At 35.5% G+C, this 13129-nt stretch overlaps 1 protein-coding gene across 7 annotated transcripts in view; it reads left to right on the top strand.

Annotated features, from left to right (window-relative positions):
* LOC122047646 overlaps positions 1-13129 on the top strand; it is a 49239-nt gene that overhangs the window by 34369 nt on the left and 1741 nt on the right. For all 7 annotated transcript variants that reach the window (XM_042609053.1, XM_042609052.1, XM_042609055.1 and 4 more), the window contains 19 exons: positions 670-798; positions 883-1035; positions 3249-3860; positions 3931-4002; positions 4333-4782; positions 4896-5082; positions 5154-5886; positions 6321-6437; positions 7960-8233; positions 8659-8772; positions 8850-8933; positions 9233-9283; positions 9373-9546; positions 9637-9947; positions 10021-10362; positions 10503-10587; positions 11803-11949; positions 12801-12905; positions 12977-13090. In XM_042609053.1, coding sequence (XP_042464987.1) covers positions 670-798; positions 883-1035; positions 3249-3860; positions 3931-4002; positions 4333-4782; positions 4896-5082; positions 5154-5886; positions 6321-6437; positions 7960-8233; positions 8659-8772; positions 8850-8933; positions 9233-9283; positions 9373-9546; positions 9637-9947; positions 10021-10362; positions 10503-10587; positions 11803-11949; positions 12801-12905; positions 12977-13090 — 4254 coding nt within the window. The remainder of the gene's footprint in view (positions 1-669; positions 799-882; positions 1036-3248; positions 3861-3930; positions 4003-4332; positions 4783-4895; positions 5083-5153; positions 5887-6320; positions 6438-7959; positions 8234-8658; positions 8773-8849; positions 8934-9232; positions 9284-9372; positions 9547-9636; positions 9948-10020; positions 10363-10502; positions 10588-11802; positions 11950-12800; positions 12906-12976; positions 13091-13129) is intronic.

The raw sequence follows: 13129 nt of genomic DNA, 5'->3' as shown, positions 1-13129 counted from the left end.
GAAAAGCAATATGAATATGATTATACTCAGATCAATTTCATTGTGAGTATGACTCATTTTTAACTCTGTAAATGTTTCTATTCTGCCACAACACTGGACAGGTAGTTAGTGTCATTTGTGTATGTTCCCCTCTCTATAATGAGAAGCTGCATTATGCCTTTTATTTCCATAATCCTAAATTTTCTCAAACAACATAATTCATTTAATTTTGAACATCCACATAAATTCCCCGTAAAGAATTGATGAATTAGCATCCATATCATTAACAAACTCTACATCACCGTTATCTTGATACAATAAGTTGTATCTGGTGCATTTTTAATGGATCTCTCAACCTGAAAAAAATCCCAGTGGCCTATATCGTGGACACTCCAATCAGGTGATCATAAAGCATGTTCAACATTCAATTTCCTAATAATCTATTGCATCTCTTTGGATGATCTGAAGTTCAAGTCTTTTTGGGTGTGTTAAAAATTGCCTTAATCTCTTTTGCAATTTTTAAATTAGGATCAGATGGTGAATCAAAAAGATTAGATCTAAACATGTCTGTATTGGTTTCTTAAGTAGATCAGAAGCATCATGTTCGTGGCACATATACATCCGTGTTTTTGTTGACTTCAATTCCAATAAATGATGTTTTTTCATGACTTTATTGTTTCTTTGACATAGTGGAGCTATCATGGACCTATTCTTGAGACCTTGACAAAGAACATGCTCGTGCAATTCAAGCAAACAGCAGATATCATTGAGGGCTCAGCTGCTGCTGATCTGTTGATTAACTACAACAACATTGATAAGGTATACTGAGAGAGAGAGAGAGAGAGAAACTAGTTGTAACTTTGCATCATATACATGGTGATTTGAGTTCCCTAGATTTTGTAGGTTATGTGGGAAGCTTTTCTGGAACCATGGAGTTTTGAGTTGAACTGGACTTGGAAACATATGGGTCATATCTTGAATTCTTATGCAGTTACTAATGTGTATTTAAATTCAACAAAGCAGCTTAATTTAAATATTACAGAACCACTAATTGAGGTATGATTTTCCCTTAAAATGTCTTTGCCTTTTCTATGCTAGCAACTGATGCTAACTTAGAGAATGTATTGGATATTAGAGTTCAGGCTATTGCATCTTCCTTAGTATGTGGAATTCTTGTTGAAAAAGATCTTTTTTCATACAACTTTGATGAATGCTTAGGATAATGTATAGAATTCCTTTAGTGCTTTGAGTCGCATAGAACTTTTTCATTTACTTATGAGAATAGAACAGTTAATTAATTCAGAAACTAGATGTATAACATCTACATAGGTAAAACTCCAATATAAAATCTAATGATTACTTATAAAGTGAAACTTTAACTCCGGTACTCAGTTAAAGCATAATACTGATAAATCCACGGATAGAAAGTTAAATAGAAAAAACAAGACCCGTTGATACACTTGATGAAGATATGCCTTGAATTAACCATCAACCTTGTAGCCTTTCAAGGGGCTTCTCTATGCAGTGGTGCATACAGTATTTTGCAATGGATTAAAGGAAAAGACTTAATGGTCTTGGAGGAAAAATGAATTGTAGAGATTAAGTCTTAATTGGAGGTAGATAGCACAAATCTATCCTTTGTCAGAAGTAGCAAGCTAAGAATAAAATATTTCCTCTAAGGATGGATAGGTGTTGGAAGTGCTTGAGGTCGAGGTAGAAGAGGGTGGAGTATAGAAGCATCAGTAACATTTTAAGGAACAAGACTGACCAGGGACAGCCTATTTGACATCACTTGGTCTTTAAGAGTGTGAAGGAAGTTGTATTGTTGCTTTGGCACTAGAGAAGAAAATACCCATGCTAGGGAAGACGAATGACCAGGGACAACCATTTATGACATCACTTGGAAAAATACGATTGTGAAGGAGATTATATTGCTGCTTTGACACCAGAGAAGAAGACACCCATGCTAAGGGAGATGGGAATCTCCTCTCCATTGCTGCCCTATTCTTGAAACTTTAAATCCTGCACTACCATCAGTCTAATAGTTGGAGCCCTCTTAGATTGGTAAGAGGAAGCAGTCTCATGCTAGAGAAACAGTACTACTAGATTTGCAGTGCTCATAGATTGTGTATGAGAGATGCCAGGAGTTGGGATCATTTGGGCAATGTAGATCCACCAGTGAGCAGAGTGATGTCGGAAAAGAGACAGTCAGCTCGCTGCCCAAAACCAAGGGTTTATCTGCCCTCTAAAGAACGAAAAAGACTTAGAGAACTCTTTGCTTTCAAGAGCTTACAGAAGTAGAAAAGAGTGTCTGATGGTTAGCAGCTCTAGAAGAGGTAGGTCACAACTCTACTTTTGGAGTTGTTGCCTACAAGTGAACAAGAGTAGTGGTGGCTCATAGAGAAGATTGTTGTGATGGTTAAAGGAGAGGATCATGTGAAGAAAATGCACACATGTCCATAGATTCGTGGGGAGTTGCATTGTGGAGAAGTGCATGTAAGGTGCTCTCCACAATTTCACTGCACAACTGGGCGATTCATGAAAGGCTGCTAAGGTGTTCATGCAATGGAGGAGAGGAGATGACCAAATGTAGAGAGTTGCAAATGGAACGTGAGCATATCTTCAGTCCGTTTGCAGGAATGCAAGTGGCGAGATAGTGGAGATCCTCCCAATGCTAGCACCACTGAAGTAGCATAGTCAATTTGGATGAGTCAATCTGGACAAGGCAAACATTCAGATAGGCGGTGGCTTTGCGGATTCAGTGCAGCAAGAGTGAGGAGAGAAAAAAGGGGCGGATGAGGGGAGGCCGGTGATCTCCTCCTAAGGGGGAATACCACTTTGGAAAATTGTAACTGAAAAAAATACCTCTGATACTATGTTAAGTTTGCGGAACGGAAAACAATGTGTTACATTTGTTGAAGCTACTTGCTGCACAGGTATATATATGACTCATGATGAAACTATAAAGCTAGAAGTATCATTGTGGAACTAACCCACTACACCTATAAACAAAGTAATTGACTGCAATACTGTTAACAACACCCATAGTCACACACGAGAGGGTAGTGGGGTCCTTTGAGTGCTCATGCGGAGGGGGCATCCCCTCTCAAATGGCCAGTCATTTTGGCATGTAACTGGTTCTGTCTTTACTTCAAAATATTCCATATCTTTTCTCTAATAGATATTTCAAACAAGGGGATGATGACTTGAGTTTGTAAGTAGAAGACTCATATTGTATTTTCTTCTCCTGATTTTGAAGTTTTCTGCAGGCTATTTTTAGATTGAATCATGTGGTTACCGATGCTTTTAAGAATGATGATGCTTATGGATTTCAAGATCCTCATGGAATCTTGGGATTACGGACTACTGAAGAAATACATAGCAGAAGATATGCCCCATATATCCTCTATAATGATACATCATTACCTCTGACATACCACGTGCACTGTGGATCTGCTGACATGGATGATATGTACAACTATCATATGAACAATGAAAATGTTGTTCAGCCAGGGTTTTCTGTTCCAATTTTTGTTGAGGAAACTCTTGATGAACAATTTTTTCAATATAGGCCCTCTAATTCTTCCGACAGGCTTCTAGACAAAAAGATGAGTGTCATATCACATCATATGATTTCTATATACTTTGAAGGAACTTCTGGGCCTTCAAAACCTATGTCAATGGACCTTGTGGGTCTTAGCTTTTTTGAGGTGAATTTCTCTAAAAGCAAGCACTCAGTTCTTGTGGATGTAGACAAAGATGGAAACAACTGTAGGACCGGGGAGCAGTACAAAAGCGATCAACATGAAGGATTATTTGTTCCTGTAGTATTTGAGGTTTCTATGCATCACTATAGCAAGATCATAAGGCTGTACTCAACGGTACTTATTTCAATTTGTTGAAAGTAAATTTGTTTGGACATGGCTAGAATAACTTCTCTATCTGCTTCAGGTTATACTTTTCAATGCAACTTCAGTGCCTTTGGAAGTACGGTTTGACATTCCACTGGGTGTGTCTTCCAAGGTAGAATTCTTGGACATTATAATGCTACAATTAATTTACAATTAACTATTGTAACTTTGTCATAACCTGCCAACATTGGTATGTCAAAAAGACTATATTCAGGAGTCATTTGTAAAGATCATGGTAGGGTCTCAACAGTTTCTAAGTTCTCAAGTTTGTTTGCTTGACTTATAAGCCTCTTTAGTAAGATGACTTTTTGATTTTTTACTTCTAAAATTGCTGCTCTCATCTTCTTTGAAATTTTAATAGAAACTAGAAGGGTTATTCTAAATTTAAATCTCTCTCTGGACAGAAAATTCTCAACAATGTGGCCACTCTTTGTTGTTTCAGATCCTAGGACCAGTACTTCCGGGACATGATATTCCTTTGCCATTGCACTTGGCAGAATCTGGTCAAATCAGGTGGCATCCAGCCGGGACACAATACTTGTGGAGTGAGGCACATTCACTGTCAAATATATTATCCCATGAAAGTAAACTCGGATATCTGAGATCTTTTGTGTGCTATCCATGTCATCCTAGTAATGATCCATTCCGCTGCTGCATATCAATTCAGGACTATAGCTTCTGCTCTGTAGATGCAGCAAAAGAGCTTTCACCAGTAAAAATACAGGAGACTGAACCGTCTCTCTTTAGAAGTAACAAGTCAACTTTTCTGAGGAATCATTTTATTCGACATGTGAGGCTGAATACTCCCCTCCTGGTGAAAAATTATCTTCCTAATTGTTTGTCCTTGACAATAGAATGTGCTGGAATCACACGCACTTTTTCTCTTTCAGAGGTTTGCAACAAGCTTCTTACTAACCTTTTATAGACATTTATAGACAGTATATATATATATATATATTCAGTTTTGATACCTATTATAATTCTGTGACATTATGCACCTTTCAGGTTGGTACCACTTCTATTTTTCATATTGATTCTGCGCATGACCTTGGGTTAACCTTCAAAATGGAACACTACCAGAATCTTGCATCAAAGTTTCCTCGAGCAGATTCATTTTCTTCAATGTGCAGATTAAATGGTTCTGTCTACTCTTCTTCAGAAAAATTGACATTTTATCCTGAAGATTCAAGTGGTAAAATCTTCACTTGGAATTTTTGTTAACTCTGAACATTGCATTGTGGGCTGACTTAATCATTATTGCAGGCCTTATTTATGCCACTCTTGATAAAACAATGGATGCATATTGTGGGGCAAGGGAGATATGTCTTTCTGTTCCCTTTTTGTTGTATAATTGTACTGGTTTGTTTCTCACGATCTTAGATGTCAATAGTGAGGGAACAGGACATGCCATTGTTATTCCTCCAAGTTATAATGAAACTGAAGAAAAACATCTTCTCACTCAAAATGATGGCCTTGCATTTTTATCTTCAGAGTCGAGATTGTCTTCTGATTCAGTTCTTTTTGATAGTTCTTTGGAGAGCAGACAACGTGACAATAATTTTGGAAAAGAAGAATTCAGCCAATCTTCAATTCACCATACAAGTGTCACTGAGGAAACAGGAGTTTCTTGCTCTACCAAAACAGATGGTAAAGTTAAGAGGAGCTCATCTTTTTTATCATGGAAAGATGGGAAGGGTGTTGGATTTGTGCATGATGAACACAACCTAAAAATAAAACCATGTATCTATGGCCCCATAAGCGATATTCCTGCGACTGAACTTGTGGTTAAGCTGACTGCTAGTTTGTCAAAAACCCGATACGAGAGCAATCGAAATCTGTCTTGGTCTAAACCATTTTCTCTTGTCACAGCAAGTGGTTCGGCAAACATCACTATTCCTCAACCATTTGCTTCTGGTGCATTTTTAATCTGTGCTGCATCAGTCCCTGTTTCTGGAGAGTTATCTGGGAGGACAAGGGTAATTGTCTTTCAGCCCAGGTAATTTGCAAAGAAAAAATAATGAAAATGCATAACACACTGATGTTCTGTCCAAACTTCAGTTGTGTTCATTTATATTTAATTATATGTTTCAATGTTTTCTTCAATATTCTTCTCATTGTTGTTTTATACTAGGGTTTTTTTTAATAGTAAGATGAATCAAACCCATGATATTTTCTTTAAGAGGATAAGAAGGGACTTGATAGTTACTATTTTTCCAACACAGTTAAAAAACTTCAATCTTGGTCTTAATAAATATTTTACTCTATTTCTATCATCATTCTATTATTGTATTTTTGTTTCTTCGCAATGTTAATCGATTCCTTCTGATCAGTAATCTAATTGATGAGCACTTGCTAACATTCTATTCTGCTTATGTAGCAAATGTCATGGTATCAACCAGGCTTAATATATATATTTTTTATTTAATGCAGATACATCATATGTAATGCCTGCAAAAAGAACTTGTTCTACAGACAGAAAGGAACTAACATTTCTCACCATTTGGGAGTAGGGCAACATTCTCAGCTTCACTGGTCTGATACATCAAGGTTTCTTCTATTGCAATGAGATGCAAATTCCTCTTTTAGCAGTCTAATGACCCTATTTAGTTTTGTACCAATGATGAACTATCCATCTTTGTGAACTGTTAACAAATTTCAATCTAGGACATTTTCTGATGATGTGGAGAATTGGGCATTTGTCCAAATAATCACAGCATTATAGATGCTGATGAGTGATAAAGGCCTTCACAGCTAAGATTAGTATCTTGAACTTTGTGGTGAACCCTTCAAGTGAACATCCATTCTTTTCTTTCTTGGCACTAGAGTAGCAATTGGTAAACTAATATCTTCAAGGACCCTTGTGTATATTTGGAATGTTCAATTAAATGGTGGAATCTAAAATTTATTTATAAACTTTTCAGCATCTCCCATTATTTCGTAGGTGAATATTCTTCAAATTTAAAATGCTAATCTGACCATTGGTGCATCTTTATTATTTAATCATCTTCTTTGCCACACAGTAAGCTGTCTTGGTCAAAAGCGTGTTTGGTAACGTTCTGTGGACGTCTATTCTGCTTGGATTGTTTATTTTTGAAATCCATATGGACAACTTAGGTCTCACGAAATAATGGAGTTTGATGTTTTCCTTTCATTTAAGCTTGTTTCCCTTGCTACTGTCCTTGCAATTTATTTTTCATACTTGTACCATGATGGCATTAGTATCTGGTAAAACTTAGAGTAAAATTTCTGTTCTGATATCATCTGCACTATGCAATAAAGAGATCATGTTCATTTGAGGTGGGTTGAGAATCATTGTGTTTTCCATACAGAAGCATTGCTTTGAATTTCGTTCCATGTTTGGTACAGGCAAGAACTTTTGTTTTATCTGCTGTTCGACACATGAGAAGATCCAAAATCTCCGGCATGCGAGTATATCCTTCATTCTGAGCTCATCCTTTGTTTGCAAGTTTGTCTATGAGCTCATCCTGTGAACGCAAGTTCGTCCACGAGCTCATCCTTTGTCCACGGACAAACGATTGCAAGACAACTACAACTTCTCCACGCATTTCATGAAACAACATAGAAAAGCAATCAACTAAGGATTTTTCACAAATTTTATTCATCCTCTTCCCCCCTCTCCTCCTCTTCCTCATTTACTTTGTCTTCTCCTTCTCCTTGATGCCTCTGGCATAGTGTGTTGGGACACCCTGGTATGGCATGTCACTATTTTGTTCCGGCAGAGTGAGATTTGAAAGCTTGTATACAAGTACTTGTATTGATCTTTATATGCTTCTTCATGCTGGATATAACACTCTTCACCAAAGTCGGTGATATTTCCAACAGTTATTCTTTATCAATTTGAATTCAAGATGCTACTTGGATTACTCATAGTCTAGGTTCTCAATTTTGTCAAAGATTTTCATCAATCAACAGCTTGCCTACCCATTTGAATACTGAAACATTTTCCTTCATCTTTGCACTAGTAACATTTATTACAACTTTAATATATATATATATATATATATATAATATCCCCACACTGTAATTCATGAGCATTAATCTACTGCAGAGAGCTGCTTATTTCTCTTCGATTCAGTGAACCTGGTTCGCAATGGTCAGGCAACTTCCGTCCAGATTGTCTTGGAGATGCTCAAGTAAAAGTTAGAAATTATATAAGCAGTGTATCTAACATGGTTCGAGTTGAAGTACAAAATGCTGACATGCCAATAAGCAAAGAAGATATGATCAAGAACTCTAGTGGGCATTCTATGACGCATTTAATTCTTCTGTCTGATGATGATACTGGCTTTATGCCATATAGGATAGACAATTTCTCAATGGAGGTAGTATCCTTTTGGAGCATTGTACATTGTGAAGTATAATATAAATTGTTTTTTGGTAATAAAAGCACCTAGCTTTGTTTCTGTTTGAATTTCTACTCAGATCTTTCTTCCTCTTGAAAATTTGTTTTTGTAGTAGATGTTTATCTAACCGAGTTAATGTTTGTTATTAATAATGGAAGTACATCATTAAAAATAGGTGATGTTAGTTCAAAATGGTTCCGTAGCCATAAATAGATATGTTATTGCATCAAACCAATAAACCATGTGATCCTGGACACACACACATAAAAGAAATCCGGACATTGCATAAATATGAGGGAGAAAGATCTGGGAGATTCAAAATATGTGACGTTAGTTCAAAATGGAACCATGCACTGATAGCAAATTCTAAATTTTTAACCTACAGTTGTTTTTATGATTCTCAGACATTGCGCATTTACCAACAAAAATGTGAATCATGTGATACCACAATCCATCCTTACGCATCTTACCAGTACTCATGGGATGAACCTTGCTATCTTCATCGTCTCATTGTTGAGGTATGTGCCAATCTTCCATCATTTGCGTAAAAGCATTCATTTTAATTCAAGCTAAATCAATACATATATATTACTAGGTTCCTGGGGAGCGAATTTTAGGAGCATATAGTCTGGATGATATAAAAGAACATGAACCTGTATGCTTACCTTCAACAACCGAGGTATTGGAACTAAAAGCATGGTTAACAAAGAAAAACATTTTGTTTATCCCTATACCAGCTTGACATTTATTTATTTCATAATAAAATTTCAGAAGATGCTTTGTTGGCAACCTTGATTTTATTTATTAACAACTTTATAAATTGTGTAATTTTTTTTTGAAGAAACATCTGAACTTCATCTATAAACCTTGATTGTTTACTGTGATCTATCCAAGTGCTAACTTGTATGTTGGATATCTGCTGTAAAGGAAGTTATTTTCTGGTGCAGTTGTTTCCTAAGGCATCTATTTCTTATGCAGAAACCTGAAAGACGACTATGTATCTCCGTGCATTCTGAGGGAGCAGTCAAGGTTCTTTTCTCATTTAAGTTGGCATAGGCTGGTATATAGTGTTCTAATTGCATTTTTTAAACAATATCTTCTCTATGCTTTTGCTACAGGTTCTCAGTGTCATTGACTCAAATTATCATGTTGTTAATAACCTTAAAGGGAGTGGCTCTCTTGGATTCAGAGATAAAGAAATATTTGATCAGAAGACGAGCAATGCTGGTTACACTGAAATGTTCACAATACATGTGCCATTTATTGGGATTTCCTTGATGAATTCCACTCAGGTAATTTGCTTCTTGATCCTATTAATTTTGCAAAATAATACAGAAAATGTCATTAATATATTCTTATCAAGATGTATTGGTTGTTCCAAGGAATTGATTTTTGCGTGTGCAAAGGAGACCACAGTTGTTTTGATGCAGAGTTTAGATCAGCAGAAGATATCTTTGAAAACCTTGTCTCTTCAAATTGATAATCAATTGCCTGATACTCCATATCCTATTCTGCTCTCGTTTGACAAGGAGAACAGTGGATTAGCAACGAACATCTTGAGAAATTGGGAAAACAAAAATTCTCACAAAGAGTCCACTCTTGACAGTGCCATTGAACCTGTCTTTTACTTTGCTGCTGCCAGGTGGAGGAATATGGATAAATCTTTGGTCTCCTTTGAACACATAGATTTTGGGTATGAATTGGTTTTTTACCCTTTTCTCCGTTTGTATATGCATTGAGCCCTTATGTTACAATTTTTTTTATAGATTGGCTCCATTGTCAATTGAACTGGAAGAACAAGTATTATTGAGCTTGTTTGAGTATTTTAAAGTAGTATCTTCAAGACTGCTGAACACAAGCTTAGGGAGAAACTTTGAATTGGGGAATCATAGTAATAGTGCAGATAGAAACTTGGGAAACACTCACATTTACAATGGAAAAAACGTGCTTAAGGAGAAAACAATTTTTGCAACTGAAGAAAGAAGTGCATTGTTACCTTTTGTGGTTCCAGTTGGTGCTCCATGGCAACATATATTTCTTTTAGCAAGACAGAAGAAGAAGATATATGTTGAACTTTTTCAATTGGCTCCTCTAAAGTTGTCCTTAAGGTGAATATGTAAAAGTTCCTATCTCTCTTATTCTACTATACTTGATAGAAATATTTCTGGTAGTTCAATTTTTCAAGTTTTTATGCAAATGCTCCTAAATACTCTCAATTAAATGTCTGTCAACTTTGTTCAATATTTAGTTTCTCAAGTACTCCTTGGGCGATAAGAAATGAAGTCCGCGCAAATACTGAATCTTTATCACACTTCCACAGCAACTCACTTCAGGTAGTTAGGCTGTTTCTGAGAATGCTCTTTACTAGAAATTGTAAGGCTGGTTTATTATTGTTTTTTACTCAATAATCTATGTTCTTATATTCTTAAAAAAGAATGACCCTAAAATTTCATAGTTCTTTCCTTTATTATATTGTTCACTTTTATTCTTTTTGCAACATCATTTGATTTTGATAACCTACAAATAGCTTATTATGACACTCAAAAAGTTCATTGATTTCTCTCCAAGTTTATTATTTAATGTGGATCATCTTGTTTGAGGCAACTTTTGAAGTTCTGTTTTCTTCTGAACGGTATGGGTAAAGTCACTATTGTGTTGTTGGACTAGAACTACTGTAGTGTCGGCGTAGACAATTTTTGAGGTACTGTGTGCCGATCAATTTATTGTTCATGTTACCTTTTTTTCCCTGTACCAGTTAAGACTTAATTGAAGCAATAGTCAATAGAGGCAAAGGCATTGTGTAGTTGTGAAGGCAGAGGAATAGCTCACAAGCACTGGGATGGACTTCCAAGGCATAATAAAAGTAGACCATGATGAGAAACAACGAGGTGGTGGCATAAATCTTAAGAGTTAGTTATGTAAAATATATAGTTAATTATAAACAATATGGTTAATTTTTAATCTGTTCGTTTATCATCAATATATTTCTAATTGGAGATGCATTAATAAATTACATTTATTTATAAATAATTTTTAATTAATTCAGGTGTTTTTTTATTTTTAATTTTTACTTGTGATTAGCCGACCCCACCTAGTGGGATATGACTTGGTTGTTGCAGTACCGATGAGGCGGTGATTATTTGCTTAATGCTAATCTCTATAGTTTTAATGTGTTCATTAACCTCTATCTATTTATTAATTTTTTGTTAATATAAATAAATTTTGGGTGACCTTATTATTAATTATAAAATATTAATTAAAATTTAATTTAATTTGACATTACATCATCTGATATAATCAATTGTCACCAATCTTGTGGTATCCTATTTTTTTTAGGGTCGAATACATAGATTTATCTCTCTGTTGGACTCTTATCTGAAAGGATATATTAGTAATATTCATATCCTCTACATGAAGATTAATTACAACAACTAGGAAAATAAATGTTGTTGGCTTGATGAGTATTTTTTATTTGTAGGTGCTAATTGTTAATGTGGTTCCTATTCATCTTCCAATGATCTTTTTCATGGATATTCATTTTGTTGCAGAGAGGGTTGATGGCTCTTGTTGATATTGAAGGAGTGCCTGTTCAGTTTAGCCAACTAACATTAGCGCATCTTATGGCTAGCCCCGAGTCAATACAGGAAATTGTAACTAGGCACTACACTAAGCAATTGTTCCATGAAATGTACAAGGTGAATTATGCATTATGTTTTTGTAATTTCAGTTTGCATTGTCTTACTATAGTAATGAAAATCATGTATGTGTAGGAAACAAAAATCATATAACTGGCAGGTTGTATCACCTAAAATTCTCTATAATCTTGGGATGAATTCTTTTTTTAGCCAACCATCAGTAGCAACGTATTTTGAATCTGTGTCATTTCTCTTGGTAATATAATCCCTGAATGTGTTTTATTTGTTATATATACATTAAATTGTCTGCTTGGATGGGCCTTTTCAGGTGGTTATTTTGGATGTAATCTACAATAGCATCCTCATTTTTGAACAATAGAGGAGTGTGCTATACTTATTTAACTTCGTTATGAGTTCTACGGCATGAGGAGCTTGAGTTCAAATTCAACCACACAGATCGTATACTATTTGATTTGTGATACACACATGCTAGTAGTCTAATCTTTCATGATAAATGTCCAGTCTTTTATGGTTGCCTAATGGTTCATTAGAAACGTGTTGATGCCTATGATTTTCTCTGTACATAGTTCTAAAAATCAAATTGTTGATTTCTTTGCAAAAACGACTTAATCTAGAACTTTCTTTTTAGTTTAAGTTTCCAATTTGATATGATTGGCTTTTATGTTCAAGCTTGAGCAAGGGGAGTTTTGGACTAGTTAATTTAGTAGTAGTTCTACATGGGTTTATTTTATTTTATTTTCATATATCGCCGGACTATATAGGTGCACCATACGGCCATAGCACTTTTTATCAATTGAATGAGATTATTTCCTCATCCATTTCTGCTATTTATTTTTCAAAATCCAACTACATTCAAACCTTTTGGGGTCTGGTTGCTTCCTAAACTGTAGGTGCTTGGCTCTGCTGGTGTTATTGGAAATCCAGTGGGTTTTGCTAGGAATGTTGGTCTTGGTATACGAGACTTTATATCCTTTTCTGGAAAAGGAGTCATACAGGTCAGCTACACCTAATGTAATAAATTATTTATTTACTTTATTTTTCTAATGAATAAATTGGGCTTTTCCAGAGGAGCCCCAGTGGATTGATAACCAGCATAGCACAAGGTTCGAAAGGTCTTCTAAACAATACAATATATGCCATTAGCAGTGCTACCAGTCAGTTCAGTAAGGCTGCACATAAGGTACTTTCACATTGATAAAACATATTTGTTGTCGTGTTT

This window comes from Zingiber officinale, chromosome 2B, assembly GCF_018446385.1.
Source record: "Zingiber officinale cultivar Zhangliang chromosome 2B, Zo_v1.1, whole genome shotgun sequence".
NCBI classification, from domain to species: Eukaryota; Viridiplantae; Streptophyta; class Magnoliopsida; order Zingiberales; family Zingiberaceae; genus Zingiber; species Zingiber officinale.
The sequence above is the reverse complement of the archived record's forward strand: the minus strand, read 5'-3'. Positions and strand labels throughout refer to the sequence as shown.